Genomic DNA, 15353 nt, shown 5'->3' on the forward strand with positions numbered 1-15353 from the left:
TCCAAGGACACTTCGCATCGCATCAACGGACGGAGAGATCGCAGGTCGGTGATGGAGACCCGAGCCGGGGCAGCGCCGTGCTAATCATTGCACTGCCAGACTCCAATGGCTCTGCGTCTTCCGCGCTCAATCCCGTGGACCAGACGAGGGAAAGGGGCGCACCGGACACCGCTCGTGAAGGGGTTTGTTGGTCAACCGCAGGCGCAGGCTTTCTCGGCGGGCAACGAGAAGGGCACGTGATCCGGGCTGCGGCTTCACTGTGCGCCGGTACAAAAAGTGCGCGAGAAAGTGGACGGTTGGATTGGAAGGGTTTCTCTGTTGAGGCGCTGTGCTGTACAGTGTACACCGTAGGTCGTGTCCGGTGGCAAAGGGAAGGATGAATCGACAGGTTTGGCCAGGAATTTATGGCTTCTTAATTCATTCTTTGTCATTTATTCAGTAGGTTTGGCGATGGGCATTGTATATTTATTGAGATCTCATATTTATTTGCATGTTCTATCGGATAAATAACGGGATTCATCCGGTCCGAACGGCCGGACCTGATCTTTTCGCCGAACAGCGCCATCGGGTAAGCGCGCCAAAACCACGCGTGGGCTGGCACGCGTCTCGCGGCCTCGGGCTCGCTCGGGACGGCACGGGATCCAGCCTGTGGTAGGAAGGTACGTGTTTCTCTTGGTTTCTTTTTTTATTATTATATATTCCTTTTCCCTTTTTTCTTTTTCATTTTCTTTTCATATGTTTTTTTTCTCTTTTTATTTATCTTTCTGTTTATTTCTTGTTTCTTTTCTAATTATGTTTTTCTTTGATTCATGCCTTTTATTTTTCTTATATTTTTTTAAAAAAATCCTTTTCTTTTTTCTTTTCCTTCTTTTTCCTTGTTCTTTTTCTTTCTTTTTCTTATTCTTTTTCTTCTCATGCTTCAATTTATAATTTGTTTTCTTTTTATTTTTGTCTTATGCGAATTATTATTATTATTTTTATTCTTATATTTTTATCTTTCTTTTTTTGTTTTTACTATAATTAATTATTTTGTTTGTTTTATTTTATTTTTTCTTATGTTTTATTCTTTTTTATTTTTATTTCTTTTTCCTTTTTGTCTTTATGTTTGTTGTAGAGTTTTTTATTTTTTTTCTTTTTCTATTTTATCCTTATTAATTATTTTGTTCATGTTTACTTTTTATTTTTTATTTCATGAGATGTTCTATTATTTATTTTGTAATATTCACGTTGTATACAATAATGTTCTATGATATTTTTTGTGATGTTCACGTAGTATAAATGTGATGTTCTATAGTGTATTTTGTGATGTTCTATTATATATTTTGTGTTGTTTCTGTGATGTACTTTATGATGTTCACATGGTATACACACGGTGTTCTATGATATATTTTTATGATGTTCGTGTAGTATAAATGTGATGTAAAATGATGTATTTTGTTATGTTCACGTGGTATACATGTGATGTTCTATATATGATGTATTTTTGTGATGTTCACGTAGTACACCTACGATGTTCTACGATGTATTTTAGAATGTTTGCATTTTATAAATAAGATGTTCTACGATTGTCTTTGAGTATTCATATCGTAACCATGAGATGTTCTATGGTATTTATTTTTAGGCTATTCAATTAGTATTCATGTGATGTTCTTTGATGATTTTATGTTTTTTCCCTTGTTTCCTCTATTACTTTTGATTGTATTCTATTTTTTTATATTTTTATTTTATTTTATCTCTCACATAGCTTTTCTATATATTTCATGAGATGTCACCTGGTATTTTTTATCTAAACATTATTCTAGTGAGGGTGGAATATTTTTTATTATATTTAAATACTTTAATACAGTTTATAATAATATAAATATTTTATAAGCAATACAAACCTTCTTGTATGGTGTAGTGGTGAGGACTGATTACTTTAACCTTTTGATCTAGTGTTCAACCCTTCCCATGTGTTATTTTTGTTTCTCTATTAATAATTAATATTTCTATTTCTTGTATGGTGTTGTGCGAGTCAGCGTCCTATGTTCTTTAGTGCACGAGTGACGGTAGATGTTGGGTGGGCCGTGGGCCATGCGAGTGATGGTGGATTGGACATAACCACGCGAAAAGCGGCAGCGGGAAATTGCCGGCGCGCGGGAAACCCTCGAGAGTATCAAATTTTACACTTTTTCGATCCCAAAATATAAACCTGTTCGTCTCTGTTCTAAGTCAAACTTTTTTAGTGTTGACAACTTGAGGCTGATTTTACTGTATTTATCGTGGATCATACTTCATAAAACATATAGTACAGTAACTCTTATAATTTTAAGTAGTGTATTTTTGTAAATATTGTTAGTCAAAGTGCACTATTGAAGATTGTACCAATGTTCTGGTGGATTTATATTTACGATCAAGAAATAATATTGCAATGACGTGCGCATAGTAACGATGGATAAAAGCATGATAGTCCTAGCAATTTGCTAGAACCGCAATAAAATTTAAGACCCAGTTGAGAACGCAAAGGCCTATGCTTAGAGTTCAACCTTTTATTTGATGCCCAATAAAATAGGTTTCTCTATCTTTCGTAAAACAAGACTGTTATGCTGATTATAATTGGACGACGATACTTCTTGTGTTTTGTTATCGTTGCTACAGCTGTTTTGTCTTCATCTTTCAGACTCGGCACTCCTTGTCAACAACATCTCTATTGATGTTATTACCATGCTACCTCCGAGCGCTCCTTATCGACCACAACAGTCAACTACCATCCTTTACCATTCATTGCCAACGGTGCCCCAAACATTGTTTGGGCATGTGTGGAGGATATAGTGTACGGTACTACCACGAATGGCATTCGGCCATAGGAAGACAAGATGGCTAAGCAACAGCATTTATACATAGCGACTTCTAGGCCATTGCTTTTCAAGAGAATCCCTCAAATCAAACATCAGCCTAGCTTTCTTGAAGACGAATCATTGAGGTCGTGTTGAACCTCAAATCAATTGATACAAATAAAATATGTGCAGTGCTCCTCTCTCAATTTTAATTTATGGTTCACTCTAACTTTGTCTTAAGTCAAACTTTTAAAACTTTAATCATGCTTTTAGAGAGAAAAAATATTCACAGCTACAAGTCCAAATAAATCCTCTGTCAAAATATTACATGAACAAATCTAATAAAACAAATTTAGTGATCAAGAGGTTGGTGTATTTTTCTTTAATAAATCTGGTTAAAATTAAATATGCTTAACTTAAGACGAAGCTAAAGGGAACTTAAAACGGACTGAACAGTGAGCATCAAGATTCATCATCAAGAGACTAATACATCTGAACACGCTAATATCTTCAAATCTCTCCGGAAAGAGACACTAGCAAAAAAATCTACATCAACACCACGGCATCGTCTACCCACTTGCATATTCAACAAGAGCAACCGATATGCCCAACTATTTCAAATAATAAAACGCACTGCCTACTCCAGTAAACAACCACAGATTGGCGCACCGACTATCGCCATCACATGATCTCACCACATGTGTCCAGTGTCCACACCTAATAATGCCCAGACTGAGCATTCGCCTCCACCGCTGTTCTTCCATCCGCCTCTCATCTGCTGCTCCGGCCTCCAGCACCCAAAACACCAATAAAAAAAAAAAAGAGGAAAAGAAAAGGAAAGCCAAGGCAACCAGACCCTCCCAACGGTCACCTCACCTCGCAGCCAGATCGCCTCCAGCCTCCCTCGGCCCTCATCGTCATCCACCGCCGCCCGCGAGGCCCCCCCTCCAGCCTCCACTGGCTGACGGAGAAGGTCTCCGCGCGATCGCCGCCATTAACTCCCTCGAAAGCGGCACCGGATCCGGCTCCTCCTCGAGGCCCTCCTCACTCACCCTTTCTCCCCACCTCACGGAACCCCGCCCGCCCTTTTTAATAGTTTCGCCGCACATGCGTGGCGCGAGAGCCGCCGCCGCCTTCCGACGCGGCCGCGATGTCGATGCGTAGCCGTAGCGGGGTGGAGGTGGTCGCCAGTAGGGGGTGCGCGCGGCTGGTGATCCCCGGGATGCATCACAACCCCTCATCATCCGCCGCATCCGTCTCCTCCTCCTCCGCGGCCTCGCGCGGGGCCGCCGCCGGTGCGGCGGCGGCGACGGCGGCGCGCGCCGATGGGCCGTTCGCAGGCCTCGTCATCTGCGTCACTGGGCTGTCCAAAGGTGCGCGGTTTAATTGCTTGTGATTTTTCTGGTGAAGGTTGAAAAAGGTTGCCTGTTTGATGGGTTTTTGGTGTTCTCGGCTGGTTGGTTGCAGAGGCGAGGGTTCAGGTGAAGGAGGCGACGGAGCGGCTGGGGGGCGAGTACAGCGGGAGCTTGCACCCCAAGTGCACGCACCTCGTGGTTCAGATATCCTTTGCACGACATGAACGTCGCGTGCTGTTAAAACTCTTCTCTGTCCACTATATCACTAGTATAGTAGTATTTGCTTCCCCAATTCAGGATGGATGCTGTGGCTCCTTAACCTGCAGCACAGCTTTGCCGGACGCAAGTTCGAGCATGCACTGAAGCATGGTCCGAGGAACGGGCTATTCCTCGTTACCCTGGGTTGGTTTGTGGACTGCGTGCGGAGGAACAGTAAGCTCAAGCTCCATGAACCAACCTTGTGACCTTCGATTTTGGCTGAAGTTACTGACGGTCTAACGCTTCATTGTATCCTGTGATGTTTTGACTGTAGTGAGGTTGGACGAATCCTTGTATGCCATCAAGAGCATTGGGGAGAATGGTGTGCCGCTCGGGGAGTTCAACCGCCTTGTTGGAGTTCCTGTTAACGAGAAGTCTTGCCTTCCACCACTGATATTTCAGGACAAGGCATGCTCAGATATGACCCGGAAGGATTTGCTCCAGACTCCTGGGAAAGAAGGTGGTCATGATGGGTTGGTTTTTATGAATGACACAATCTACATTGACCCTGGGATATCTTATGAGTTGAGGAAAAAGGTATTGTCCAACTAATTTCTTCCCACCTTTCCTGAAGGTTGCTCAATTAATCGAAGCTACCGAACTGTAACTTTTAGGCAGGAAAAGAGTAATGTCTATTGTTTCTTTTGATGGAATGTTGCATTTGCAGCACCATTTGGATTGATGAATCTGTTAATACTTCATGCAAACAAAATTGCTAATCAGCTCAAGTGATGCAATGACTAATCTGAATTTCTTTAGCTTACGAGGATTACCAAACCCCCTTCACTGCAGATTTCTGATGCTGCTACTAGAGAAGGTGCAAAGTTGCTGGAGCACTGGTTTATTGGTTGCCCTGCCACGTATATTGTCTGTGAGGATGCTTGTGTTAAGAGATATGTAGGCCACTCAGACAACATTGTAACTGTAAGCAATAGTGCATTACTATCAGTCTGTCCTTGAATTTGTTTCTTAGGTGCTAAGTTACCAGGGGTTGCTTTGTCTTTACCTTTACTCCTTCCATCTATCAGCCGCTTTGGATCTTGAAAACAGTGAAGGAAAAAAACTTGCAGCGCCTTGTCCATTTGTCTTCTGACCTAGCTAGGCATGTTGCCATGGTTCTGGAAAATGTCCGAACATCAGAAGAGGTAAGTTACTATGTTGTACAATTGTACTCTTGAGCCAATTATCCAAAAAATGCCTTTTTGTGCTCTGATCAGCTAGAAAAAAAAATCATGACCAACAAGGAGTTTTCATTTATATGCTTATTTTGCTGTGACATTTCCCCTCTTGGTCCTCTTTGTATTGGATCTGAGAAATACCGAATTGATTTCTGGAGTATTACATGATCAAACCCTACTGTACCTATCTTCATAATGGATAGTACAGAGTACAGAGTAGAGTATGTTTGATAATGGGCAGCTACCCTTCTGCGACATGTTTAGTGAGAAGGGACAAGATACTGCAGTATTGTGGTCCATGTAGAAGGGCAGTAATGGACCTGACATTGTTTCCTTATTTTGCATGATGAACAACATTAAATTTTCTTCCAATGAATTCTGTGATGTATTGATCCTATGTTTTCACGATCCTTTGCATTTGAAATTTTATGCTTTGTTTGTTGTTTGCGGTAAGTTTCTATTGCTTGATTACAACTGAAGTGACATTAGATCTTCTGTTCGTTTAGAATAGGAAACTTGGAAGTGTTCTTTCTATAAACATAAGCTCGTGTGGTCGTCCATCAACCCAAGAGGAGATCGATGAAGTCCATCAAGAGAGGCAAAAGTTTGTTGAAGTGGCAAAGAAAGAAGTCCGAGACCGCCGTGCTCGTCGTATGCAGGTAAAAGTTATTTTTACAAGTTGAAGATTTCGTTGGCATGCACCCACAAAACTGATAAGTAAATAAGAAACAATTTATCAGTCATTAATATGCATATAATATGGGTCTAGTCATTTATATCATGGTTATATTGAGGCAATGCCTTTCGTTTCATGCCTAATTAATCCTTGTTTCTCTTCTTTTTTGTGTGGATTAATCTGTGTATGGATTTCTTATTTTTGTGCATTGTCAGCTGCCCAGGCAGTTTAGTGGTCAGCTGTTAAAGTTTAAGTTGATTTATCACCCAGAAAAGATCATAGGATACACTATACAGTGAACGCTGAACATTCTCTGGTTCTTAATAAAATACAGCACATTTATTTAGCTATTCTTGATTTCATTTCGTCAAATGAAAATGACCAACTTTTGGTTTTAATCCAGTCATGTGAAGTACCCATTCACCCGATCACACCGGCCACGCTTCTGGATTCAATCTGCTGGACAATCTCTGAGCCAACTTCATCTGCGTCAATTTATATGGATTCTTCATGGTCCGATGATGCCAATGAGCAGCAAAGCACCACTTACTTTGATGCAAATGGGGATGTGAGGGATCCAGATCAACCAACTGATAATTTTTCCCGTCCACTGAAAGAAAGGTGATCCTTAGTTGGAATTGAAATTGATCAACCCTCGTCCGATCTGCTATTCTAATTGCTTTCTTTTGTTCTTGCAGTGAGCAAAGTGAGCTGATCTTCAAGAATCACTTCCTTACCATACTCTTCCCTATTGATCGTTTTGGAGAGCTTGGACCTTCCTCGAAGACATTCTATAACAATGGTGGCTTTACGTGCATACAAGTACTGGATCACATCTACAACTTCTACCAGGTATAACCACTCAGCACTCATCATCACACACAAGGATAAACGCATATCAGTTTGGACTCCTTTTATCTTCTAAAACATTAATGGCAGAAAAACTGTCTCGTTTTCGTAGGAGAACATGTCAACCAACGAGATAGACATGGCCTTGCATACAGATTCCCGGCATGCCGATCGACTTCTATCTTTGTATTCAAGTGCTGAATCAGCAGAGAAAGGATTTGTAGCTTTTAAAAGAAAAAACTTCTTAGGAAGCAGAAGAAGTTTTGAGGCACTAAAGCGCATCAACAGGGAAAATAATAGCAACGTATATGAACTTGTAATTAGGGCATGAATGCACCACACTCAGGTGCCTTTCTGACAAATTTATTTGTTGCCTTCCAAGGGAAAGAAAATGGCTTTGTCAGATCTTCTTGCAGCGTTTTTCTTTGATGTGTTCGTTACTGAAAACGAATAATACAGACTTCAGTTCCAGATCAAAAGGCTGAAAAAAATATACCGCATAGTATACCAATGAGCCTGAATGAGAATGTTTACTTATTAAATGGTCCATTTTGAAGGTTACATGGGAAGATTCTCTTTTAGGAGAGCCGGTTTATTAGTAGATAGACTGGGGCACCGGCACCTAAACGTGCCACGGACCACGGACCACGGACCACGAGCAACAAGCATCTTATTTTATGTACACATGCTATTACTGGTGTCCTGCAATTTAGGTTTGACAACTGACGCCGATAGACGCTGCTCAAGTCTATGCAGATATCTCAAACGCGGTTGCATCAGTTCCCCCATACGTCATCCACGTCTGCAGAAAACACCGAGATCCAGCGCAACCCTCTTGCAGGATTAACCAAAATTGATTCCCTGAGCTAGAGGTAGCTCGCTCCCATAGTTGATTGTACTGCAAATGTGTGGAATGGGTTAGTAAAGCCGGGGTGAAGGCAGAGCCAGCACGTGAAGAATCTTGAGCATACTTAGAAAAGGTAATTTTGTGCAGTAATGGATTGTTACAAATACCAATCCACAAATGAGTGGGGCAATCAGAACAAAGGGTAACTTGTAACTCATGTCTCTCTGCGTAGATTCGTTATTCCACTATGCTAAGAAGAATATCCAGTAAAGATGTGTTGCAGACTTGCAGTTGGCGAAGTGCACAGTAAAAGGCTGGACCCAAACAACCAAACCGTAGACTAGGGATGGGTCTCCAGCCTGCCCTATAAGCAAGAAACTAACCTGGCTGAAGATAGCTGAGTATAATAATGACATCTAAATAACCATCATCACAGTACCTACTCTACAATCTTAGACTCAGTGTGACATGCGGCAACTGGTGCCAGTATATTATAATATCAAATTATGCAACTATTTCGCAGCGACCCTTATTATGCACTGCTCTAATAATGATTGCCTATAGTACCATTTCAAATCCAATCACAGCTAAAATGTGTATACTCTTACCAAGTCGCCCTCCTCATGTACTGCTTCCAGGAATCACTCCCTGCTTCTCGTCCACCACCAGTTGCCTTTTCTCCACCAAATGCTCCACCTATTTCAGCACCATTTGTAGGTATGTTCACATTCACTATACCACAATCACTACCATGGGGCCTGCATAATAAGAGAACGAACAGTGAGACTGTCTTATTGGCAATCAAAAAATATAACTGGAAGGACCCCACAAAAGATGGATTTTTTTTGCAAGAATATTCAAATTTCAAAATATATTATATAGGATTTATATTTTGTAGCAGAGGAGTATGGTTAAATGCTTATGCCATGTATGGGAACTCCAGCTGAGCTTACTGCTTTACTGGGTATTATCAGACTGAATATATGATATTGGCATGCAAAAAACATGAATTTTTGTCCTAGAGAAGGGGACCGGCGGCTCAATAGTGTGCTGTGTAAAGATACCAACCAAAAGGAAGAAAAATAGTGAACCAGACTTTCTCAAGTTATACCTTGTAAACCAAAATAAATTAAGCAAAAACCAGAATGCTACCGATGTTGTACCACCACAGGGGCATCTAATGCTAAAGAGGAGGGATGAGCAATACAATTCTCATTTGCTTTCCACAATACAGAGACATCCTTTCTTCAAGTAGCAATTAAATTCTCCGTGTTGTTGAGCTACTTACCCGAGCCACTTAAAAATTATATCTGTCCTCTTTGTAAATATAGAACTGCTCAATCCTTGAGGAACAGAGTTATTGATTTCAATTGCTTCCTTCAAGGTCTGTACGAAACACAAACCTCGTGAATATTAGACACAGTGGTTTCCAATTACAGAAATTAGAACAGGCAAGAAAATACAAAAAAATTATATGCTACCTGAAATTTCATAACATAAAGGACAGGACCAAAGAGTTCTTCTTTCACAACTGGTGCAGAAGGTGTAATTTCCACAATCGTTGGTTGCACAAAGTTTCCTACTGATTCAATGGCAGATCCTCCCAAAAGGATTTTACCTCCCTGAATAAAACAGGTCAAATTATATTGTTAGAATTTTATGGCTTACATAAAGTAATACTTCCTCCGTGCAAAAATAATTGTCACATTTGACTTCAATGCGTATCTTTTGACCATTAATTTCTTCTAGAATATATTCTTAAAATCCTTCAAATTTATAGTTGCAAATATTTCGAATACATATCGACACAGATAACTTACATGCTTCAGAACTAAAAAGGGCGTACCCAGTGCAGAGAGCTCCCGCTCTGTGCGGGGTCTGGGGAAGGGTGTTAGTGGCAAGCCTTACCCTCGCCTGTGCAATGCGAGGAGACCGCGACTCGAACCCGGGACCTTCCAGTCACAGGCGGTAAGACTCTGCCGCTTGCACCAGGCCCGCCCTTCATGCTTCAGAACTAAATAATTTAAAAGTTATTGATGTTTGTAGTTTTTACGGTTTAACCAAATCTTGTTGAAAACAATTTTTTTGTGACCAGAGGGGTACATTTAACTTTCAACACCAATAAGGAAGTAAACTCCAAATCACATGATTCTCATAGCTATTTATATTGATTGATGAGATTGTAATGGAGATTGAAATAATTGTAGGAACGAATAATGTAGCACTACTTTTAACCTTCACCTGAGATTTGATGGTCTGGACGCCTTTCAAAAAGTTCTCTTTTGAAGCAGGAGTGTGCAATGGTCCCAGTAAGGTGCCTTTCTCCAACGGATCCCCAATTCGGACTTGTTTGTATACCTCAACAAGTTGATCAAGGAAAGTTTGATATATGCTTTCATGAAGAATCTGTAATAAGATGGGAAAGGCAATTAAACAAATTGAAAATGAACCACAATACGAAAAAGATAAATAAAAAAAACACCATACCAGCCTACGGCATGTAGTGCAGCGTTGTCCTGCTGTACCAACAGCAGCGAACAAGACAGAACTCACAGCTAGCTGGATATCTGCGTCATCCATAACAATGATGGCATTGTTTCCGCTAAGTTCAAGAAGGCATTTACCAAATCTTGCGTTAACTTGTTGCTGAACCATCAGACCAGCCTGCATTAAGAAACCAGTGTTGCATATTTAAAAAGATCAGCACAGTACGATGGACATACACAATGTTAAGCACCCCCCAACACCCCCCACACACCCCCCAAAAAAGGCAGTCTTATAGTACTGTCCTTACAAGAAAGTAGATCTATGGAAAAAAAAAACTGTTCGTACCAGAAAATACATCTAGGGAAAAAACATGGTGTTGTTACAGGATCTACACAATATCAGAACAAAGAGTTTTACCCTTGTACTTCCAGTGAATGAAACCAAAGGTATCCTAGTGTCAAGGGCAATTGCTTGACCAATTTCAGTGCCCCCACAAAAAGATGTGAAAATTGCGCCTGGCAAGTTGTTCTTCTCCAATACACTAGCCACTATTTTTGTCAATGCAATAGTGATCAGTGGAGTCGTTGGAGCACCTTTCCTGTAAGAATAACAACAACATTACACAAAGTAACAGCCTCCCTGCGGTGCTGACCAAGTTTGTTGCCACTAAAACAGAACTGGTGAGTTTGTTGTACAGATAATATTCAACAACAACAACAACAACAACAACAACAACAACAACAAAGCCTTTAAGTCCCAAACAAGTTGGGGTAGGCTAGAGTTGAAACCCAACAGAAGCAATCAAGGTTCAGGCACGTGAATAGCTGTCTTCCAAGCACTCCTATCTAAGGCTAAGTCTTTGGGTATATTCCATCCTTTCAAGTCTCCTTTTATTGCCTCTACCCAAGTCAACTTCGGTCTTCCTCTGCCTCTCTTCACGTTACTATCCTGACTTAGGATTCCACACAGATAATATTCATATATGAATATTTTTTGTGTAAGAAGATGGACATTGTTTTCACTTTTCAGACTTGAGAACCAAGATTGTCTCCCCAGTCTACCTATTAAAACTAAATTTTTAGTTGCATCACCACATTTTTTTCCAGCCAACTCTGCAACATATATTTACTAAAAGCCTACAAGGATGACACAAGTTGCAGCACACATTGTCTAAGTTCTTCCTGAGTGCGAATTGCTTGAACTACAAATGATGAGATGAACAGGACAAGTCACATCACAACCCACAACAGTTCATAGAAGGTAACATGTCATATGCAGTCACAGTCATAGAAAGTTAAATTTACTCTGTTGGAAGGGCAGGACCAGTATGAGCAGGGACAGACTAATAGATGAATAATCAGGGAGCCAAACTCAATATTTCGGAATTTAATGGCAACATTTTCTATACACATATATATCAGCACTACAAGTTTATCAGAAAAGTAAACCATTCTTACCAGACAACGCTATTTCCACAGACCAAAGCAATGCACGCATTCCAACCTACATGACATGAGAGATTATTGAGGTATCATGGCTATTAAGATTACAGGATTATATGGTAAATGTTGACAGCAATTTCATAGCACTAGAAATGAGCAAGGAGTAAGAACTCATGAAAGTTAGATTAAAAGGCATCCTATGGGTGCAGCTAAACACCATTAACTGTCAACTGCTAAACTTTTCAGCTAAAAACTTCCTGCACCAAAGAGTTGTTAAAACTTTTTTTGGCTAAACATTCCCTAAACGAGGAGTCTTAAAATGCAAAGTAAAGAGAGAGCTGATGCACTATGTTGATTTTTGTGGCAATAGAAATTCTAGAAATGCAGGCCACCGTAGAAATGCAATGCACCAAATATATGAGCTGTCAGAGGCTTACCAAGCACAGCGCAAGGAAAATTAAATGCCGTTATAACACCCACAACTCCAAGGGGATTCCATACCTACTCAGATAAGCATAGTCATTAGCATGTTACATGCTGATATCTAAGAGTAGGATATACGACATGGGAAACTAATTGTTAAAAAATACCTCCATCATCATATGGTTTGGTCCTGCAAAAAAACACAAAGTGCACTGTTTCAGACCACTGAATATCATCATCAAGCAGCACATATGCTTTATATCCAGGACCAGGAGTTAGGAAGAAAAGATGATATGAAGCCACCCAAGACTAATGCAAAAGGCTCTGACAACTGGGACTCTACCTTCTGCAACCGATCAGAAAGCTAACACTCTAAAACCTTGTTTTCTACGGGATCTGTTACTTATTATGCTCCTTTATTGTGATAATTGTAATAACGCAACATTTCAGGGAATTGGGAAAACTGAACTTCGTACAAAACAGAAAACTGGAATGATGTGTTATTGTACAGCACTAAAGTAGTGATAAGGAAATAATTTAACATGAACGATGGTGTTGCAGATTAGCAGATCTAATAGCAAAAGAAAGTGCAAAATCTTGGCTGATCTCAATTTCAGCATATCCGATACAATACACAAACCTACAAAGCTAGACCATCAGAATTTTATTCAAATATATTTTCCAGCATTTACAAGGCCCTTTCTGGCTCCTAAACAGTGATAGATAATCTGAATCAGTTGCAAGTTGCAACCAGAATGATCAAATATTCAAATCTGCAGTGAAAATCTGCAGTTTCACTGCAGATGTAGTTTTCAACTGGCATGATATAACTAAAGGAAGAAAGGTCTTACGTTCAGATGGTATAATGGATCCATTTAGTTGGCGACTTAGCCCCACAGCATAATCACACATGTCGATGATTTCCTACAAAAAAGAGGACAGAGCAATGCATCATGCACATAGGAATCAAAACCCGATTTCACTTGAACTCATATGATCATTCAGCAAGGTTATCAAGTCATCCGATTAAACATGATTAGGGGGCTTATGCACTACAGTAAGTCACGATTTAGCCATGATTAATCAGGCTGATTCAGCAAAGTTATCAAATCATCCAACTAAAATTATTGTCATTCAACATCGACATATGTTCTGGTAATACAGTACCAACTGACCTATTCAATAATGCTGTACATACGAGAATGACATGTTTTAGGAGAAGTTGCAGTTCTAACAGATAAGGAAACAGTAACAAAACCTCATAGATGATAATGTAGTATATATAAATTAACATCCTATAAAACAGAAACGCAAAGATGCGCTGTGAAGTGTGAACTCAATGGTGGTACTTTTCGTGAGCACAATAAATAATGCGCAGTTTGCAGACAATGCAATAGAAGCAATCAAGCAACTATGATCCTACCTGAACCTCACCGATCCCTTCTGGAAGAATTTTCCCCATCTCAAGTGACACAAGCCTGCCAAGGTGATGTAGCTTTGCTCTCAGTGCATCACCGATCTGCTTAACAATCTCTCCGCGCTTTGGAGCAGGAATCTGGACACATTGGCAATGGCATTATGATTTATGAGCACATTGATAGGAGTAAAATTTTCGAAACAAATCACTTGATGGACGAAATAAGTTTTTTTGGAATGCTACCCAGTCCCAGCAATGAACTTGCGGTGTCATGTACGTTGTAGACATAAAAAGAACATATAGATTCCAAAACCTGATAACCCCAAACATGCATGAATGAATTCTGAAATTGCAGTATAAATTCTAGTTCACATATGCAGACTGTACACTAGAGATCCGTGTTCCTGGGTCAAATCGAGAACCCATATCACCTCATCAACGCAAACTTCACCGGAAACTCATCAGACACATAAAGGACCAACAATTGCAGATGTTTAAAGTAACGTCTCCAAATTCCAACCCAACGGGAGTGAAAAATTCCATTTCCACGCAGTTAAAATCCACAGGCAGTAGCAACTACTAAACCAGAAATGCTAGCATTCCACCATCCGTGCGGACTGCCATGACTATGATTCTATGAGCACTGCAAGTCAGTGGAACTCACCGCCATCCATGTCTTGGCGGCATCGAAGCAGGCGCGCATGCCCTCCTCATAGTCCTGCACGGACGCCTTCACAACCTCCGCGATGACCTAGTACACAAACAGCCACGCACCCAAAAAATGCACTCAATCAAAATCCACCAAAAAAAAACAAACACGAAACAGGCGAAGCGGCGAAATCGAGCAGATCGGACCGGGCGGGGACCGACGCACCTGGTTGTTGGTCGGGCTGGTGGAGGTGACGACGGGGCCTGAGCCGCCCCACGCGCCGCATGCGAACGCGCCCGGGTTGCGCTGCGCGAGGCCGAGCTCGGCGAGGAACTGGTGCTCCTTCTTCGCGAAGGCCCCCATGGCGCCGGCGTTGGCAGGTTCCGTACGATGCGGGGGGTAGGGAAGCGGAATGCAGGGGAGCGGAGGCGTGGTGAGGTACTGAGGTGTACTAATTGTAGAAGGAGGTGGAGTGGGGACTGTGAACTGCTCCGGGAAGGAGACGAAGGAGGCCGGGCGCGGAGGAATGGTGGTGCGATGGGCTGTGCTGCTGTACTGTTGTTGTTTGTTCACGGGACTGCGACTAAAGATGTCAACGGGCCCTGATACCGATACCCGACGGGTATTTAATCTGTTAAGGGATGGAAATAGGATTATATCTTTACTTGTGGATATCTAAATAGAAAAGAATCTATTCCCGATGGGTATAGTGGGTACGGAAACATTCCCTGTTTACCTGTCCCTATTACCCGTTGGGGAACTCGACTATTTGAGCTGTCATACGAGTATTAGGGCCAAAGAAGCTCAACCTAGATATTTTTGTCAAATATGAACAATCTTATATATAGTTTGTGTGTTCTATAAACTCTAGTTCAATTTTTCCTCACCATCTCCGCCAGAAGCACAAGCAGGCCTACCTCACGAGCGCTCGTGTCCCTCGCTTCCTCAGTTCGGTC

The 15353-nt window shown here is 41.2% G+C and overlaps 2 protein-coding genes across 3 annotated transcripts; one reads left to right on the top strand and one right to left on the bottom strand.

The window, feature by feature from the left end:
- Positions 1-3561: 3561 nt before the first annotated feature.
- Positions 3562-7605, top strand: LOC136549887 (uncharacterized). 2 transcript variants are annotated; one of them, XM_066541310.1, is made up of 10 exons: positions 3562-4189; positions 4284-4375; positions 4501-4603; positions 4704-4966; positions 5189-5353; positions 5458-5574; positions 6114-6266; positions 6687-6904; positions 6982-7135; positions 7245-7605. In XM_066541310.1, the coding sequence occupies exons 1-10, from the start codon at positions 3967-3969 to the stop codon at positions 7461-7463; spliced, it is 1707 nt and encodes a 568-aa protein (XP_066397407.1). In that variant the 5' UTR covers positions 3562-3966; the 3' UTR covers positions 7464-7605. The 2 variants fall into 2 exon arrangements, with proteins under 2 accessions (XP_066397407.1, XP_066397408.1); XM_066541311.1 differs by having other exon boundaries at positions 3565-4189; positions 5222-5353.
- A 40-nt stretch (positions 7606-7645) lies between these two features.
- On the bottom strand, positions 7646-14957 carry LOC136549888 (aldehyde dehydrogenase family 7 member A1-like). The gene is made up of 14 exons (XM_066541312.1): positions 14623-14957; positions 14413-14499; positions 13755-13886; positions 13183-13255; positions 12499-12521; positions 12346-12409; positions 11924-11969; positions 10884-11064; positions 10467-10643; positions 10221-10385; positions 9461-9601; positions 9268-9365; positions 8588-8737; positions 7646-8030 (listed from the first exon to the last, which is right to left on the bottom strand). Exons 1-14 carry the CDS (start codon positions 14758-14760, stop codon positions 7976-7978), a joined length of 1530 nt encoding a protein of 509 aa, XP_066397409.1. The 5' UTR covers positions 14761-14957; the 3' UTR covers positions 7646-7975.
- Between the last annotated feature and the right edge of the window lie 396 nt (positions 14958-15353).

This window comes from Miscanthus floridulus, chromosome 4 (assembly GCF_019320115.1).
Source record: "Miscanthus floridulus cultivar M001 chromosome 4, ASM1932011v1, whole genome shotgun sequence".
Lineage (NCBI taxonomy): Eukaryota > Viridiplantae > Streptophyta > Magnoliopsida > Poales > Poaceae > Miscanthus > Miscanthus floridulus.

Bases quoted from the DNA above. Each gene is read 5' to 3' on its own strand.
- LOC136549887 (XM_066541310.1), top strand. From the start codon at position 3,967: ATGTCGATGCGTAGCCGTAGCGGGGTGGAGGTGGTCGCCAGTAGGGGG. The intron at 4,376-4,500 runs ATATCCTTTGCA...AACCTGCAGCAC, and splicing joins GCACGCACCTCGTGGTTCAG to AGCTTTGCCGGACGCAAGTT. The intron at 4,967-5,188 runs GTATTGTCCAAC...GAATTTCTTTAG, and splicing joins CTTATGAGTTGAGGAAAAAG to CTTACGAGGATTACCAAACC.
- LOC136549888 (XM_066541312.1), bottom strand. From the start codon at position 14,760: ATGGGGGCCTTCGCGAAGAAGGAGCACCAGTTCCTCGCCGAGCTCGGC. The intron at 12,522-13,182 runs GTAAGACCTTTC...GTTTTTTTGCAG, and splicing joins ATCCATTATACCATCTGAAC to GACCAAACCATATGATGATG. The intron at 9,602-10,220 runs GTGAAGGTTAAA...TGTTTTATTCAG, and splicing joins TCCAGACCATCAAATCTCAG to GGAGGTAAAATCCTTTTGGG.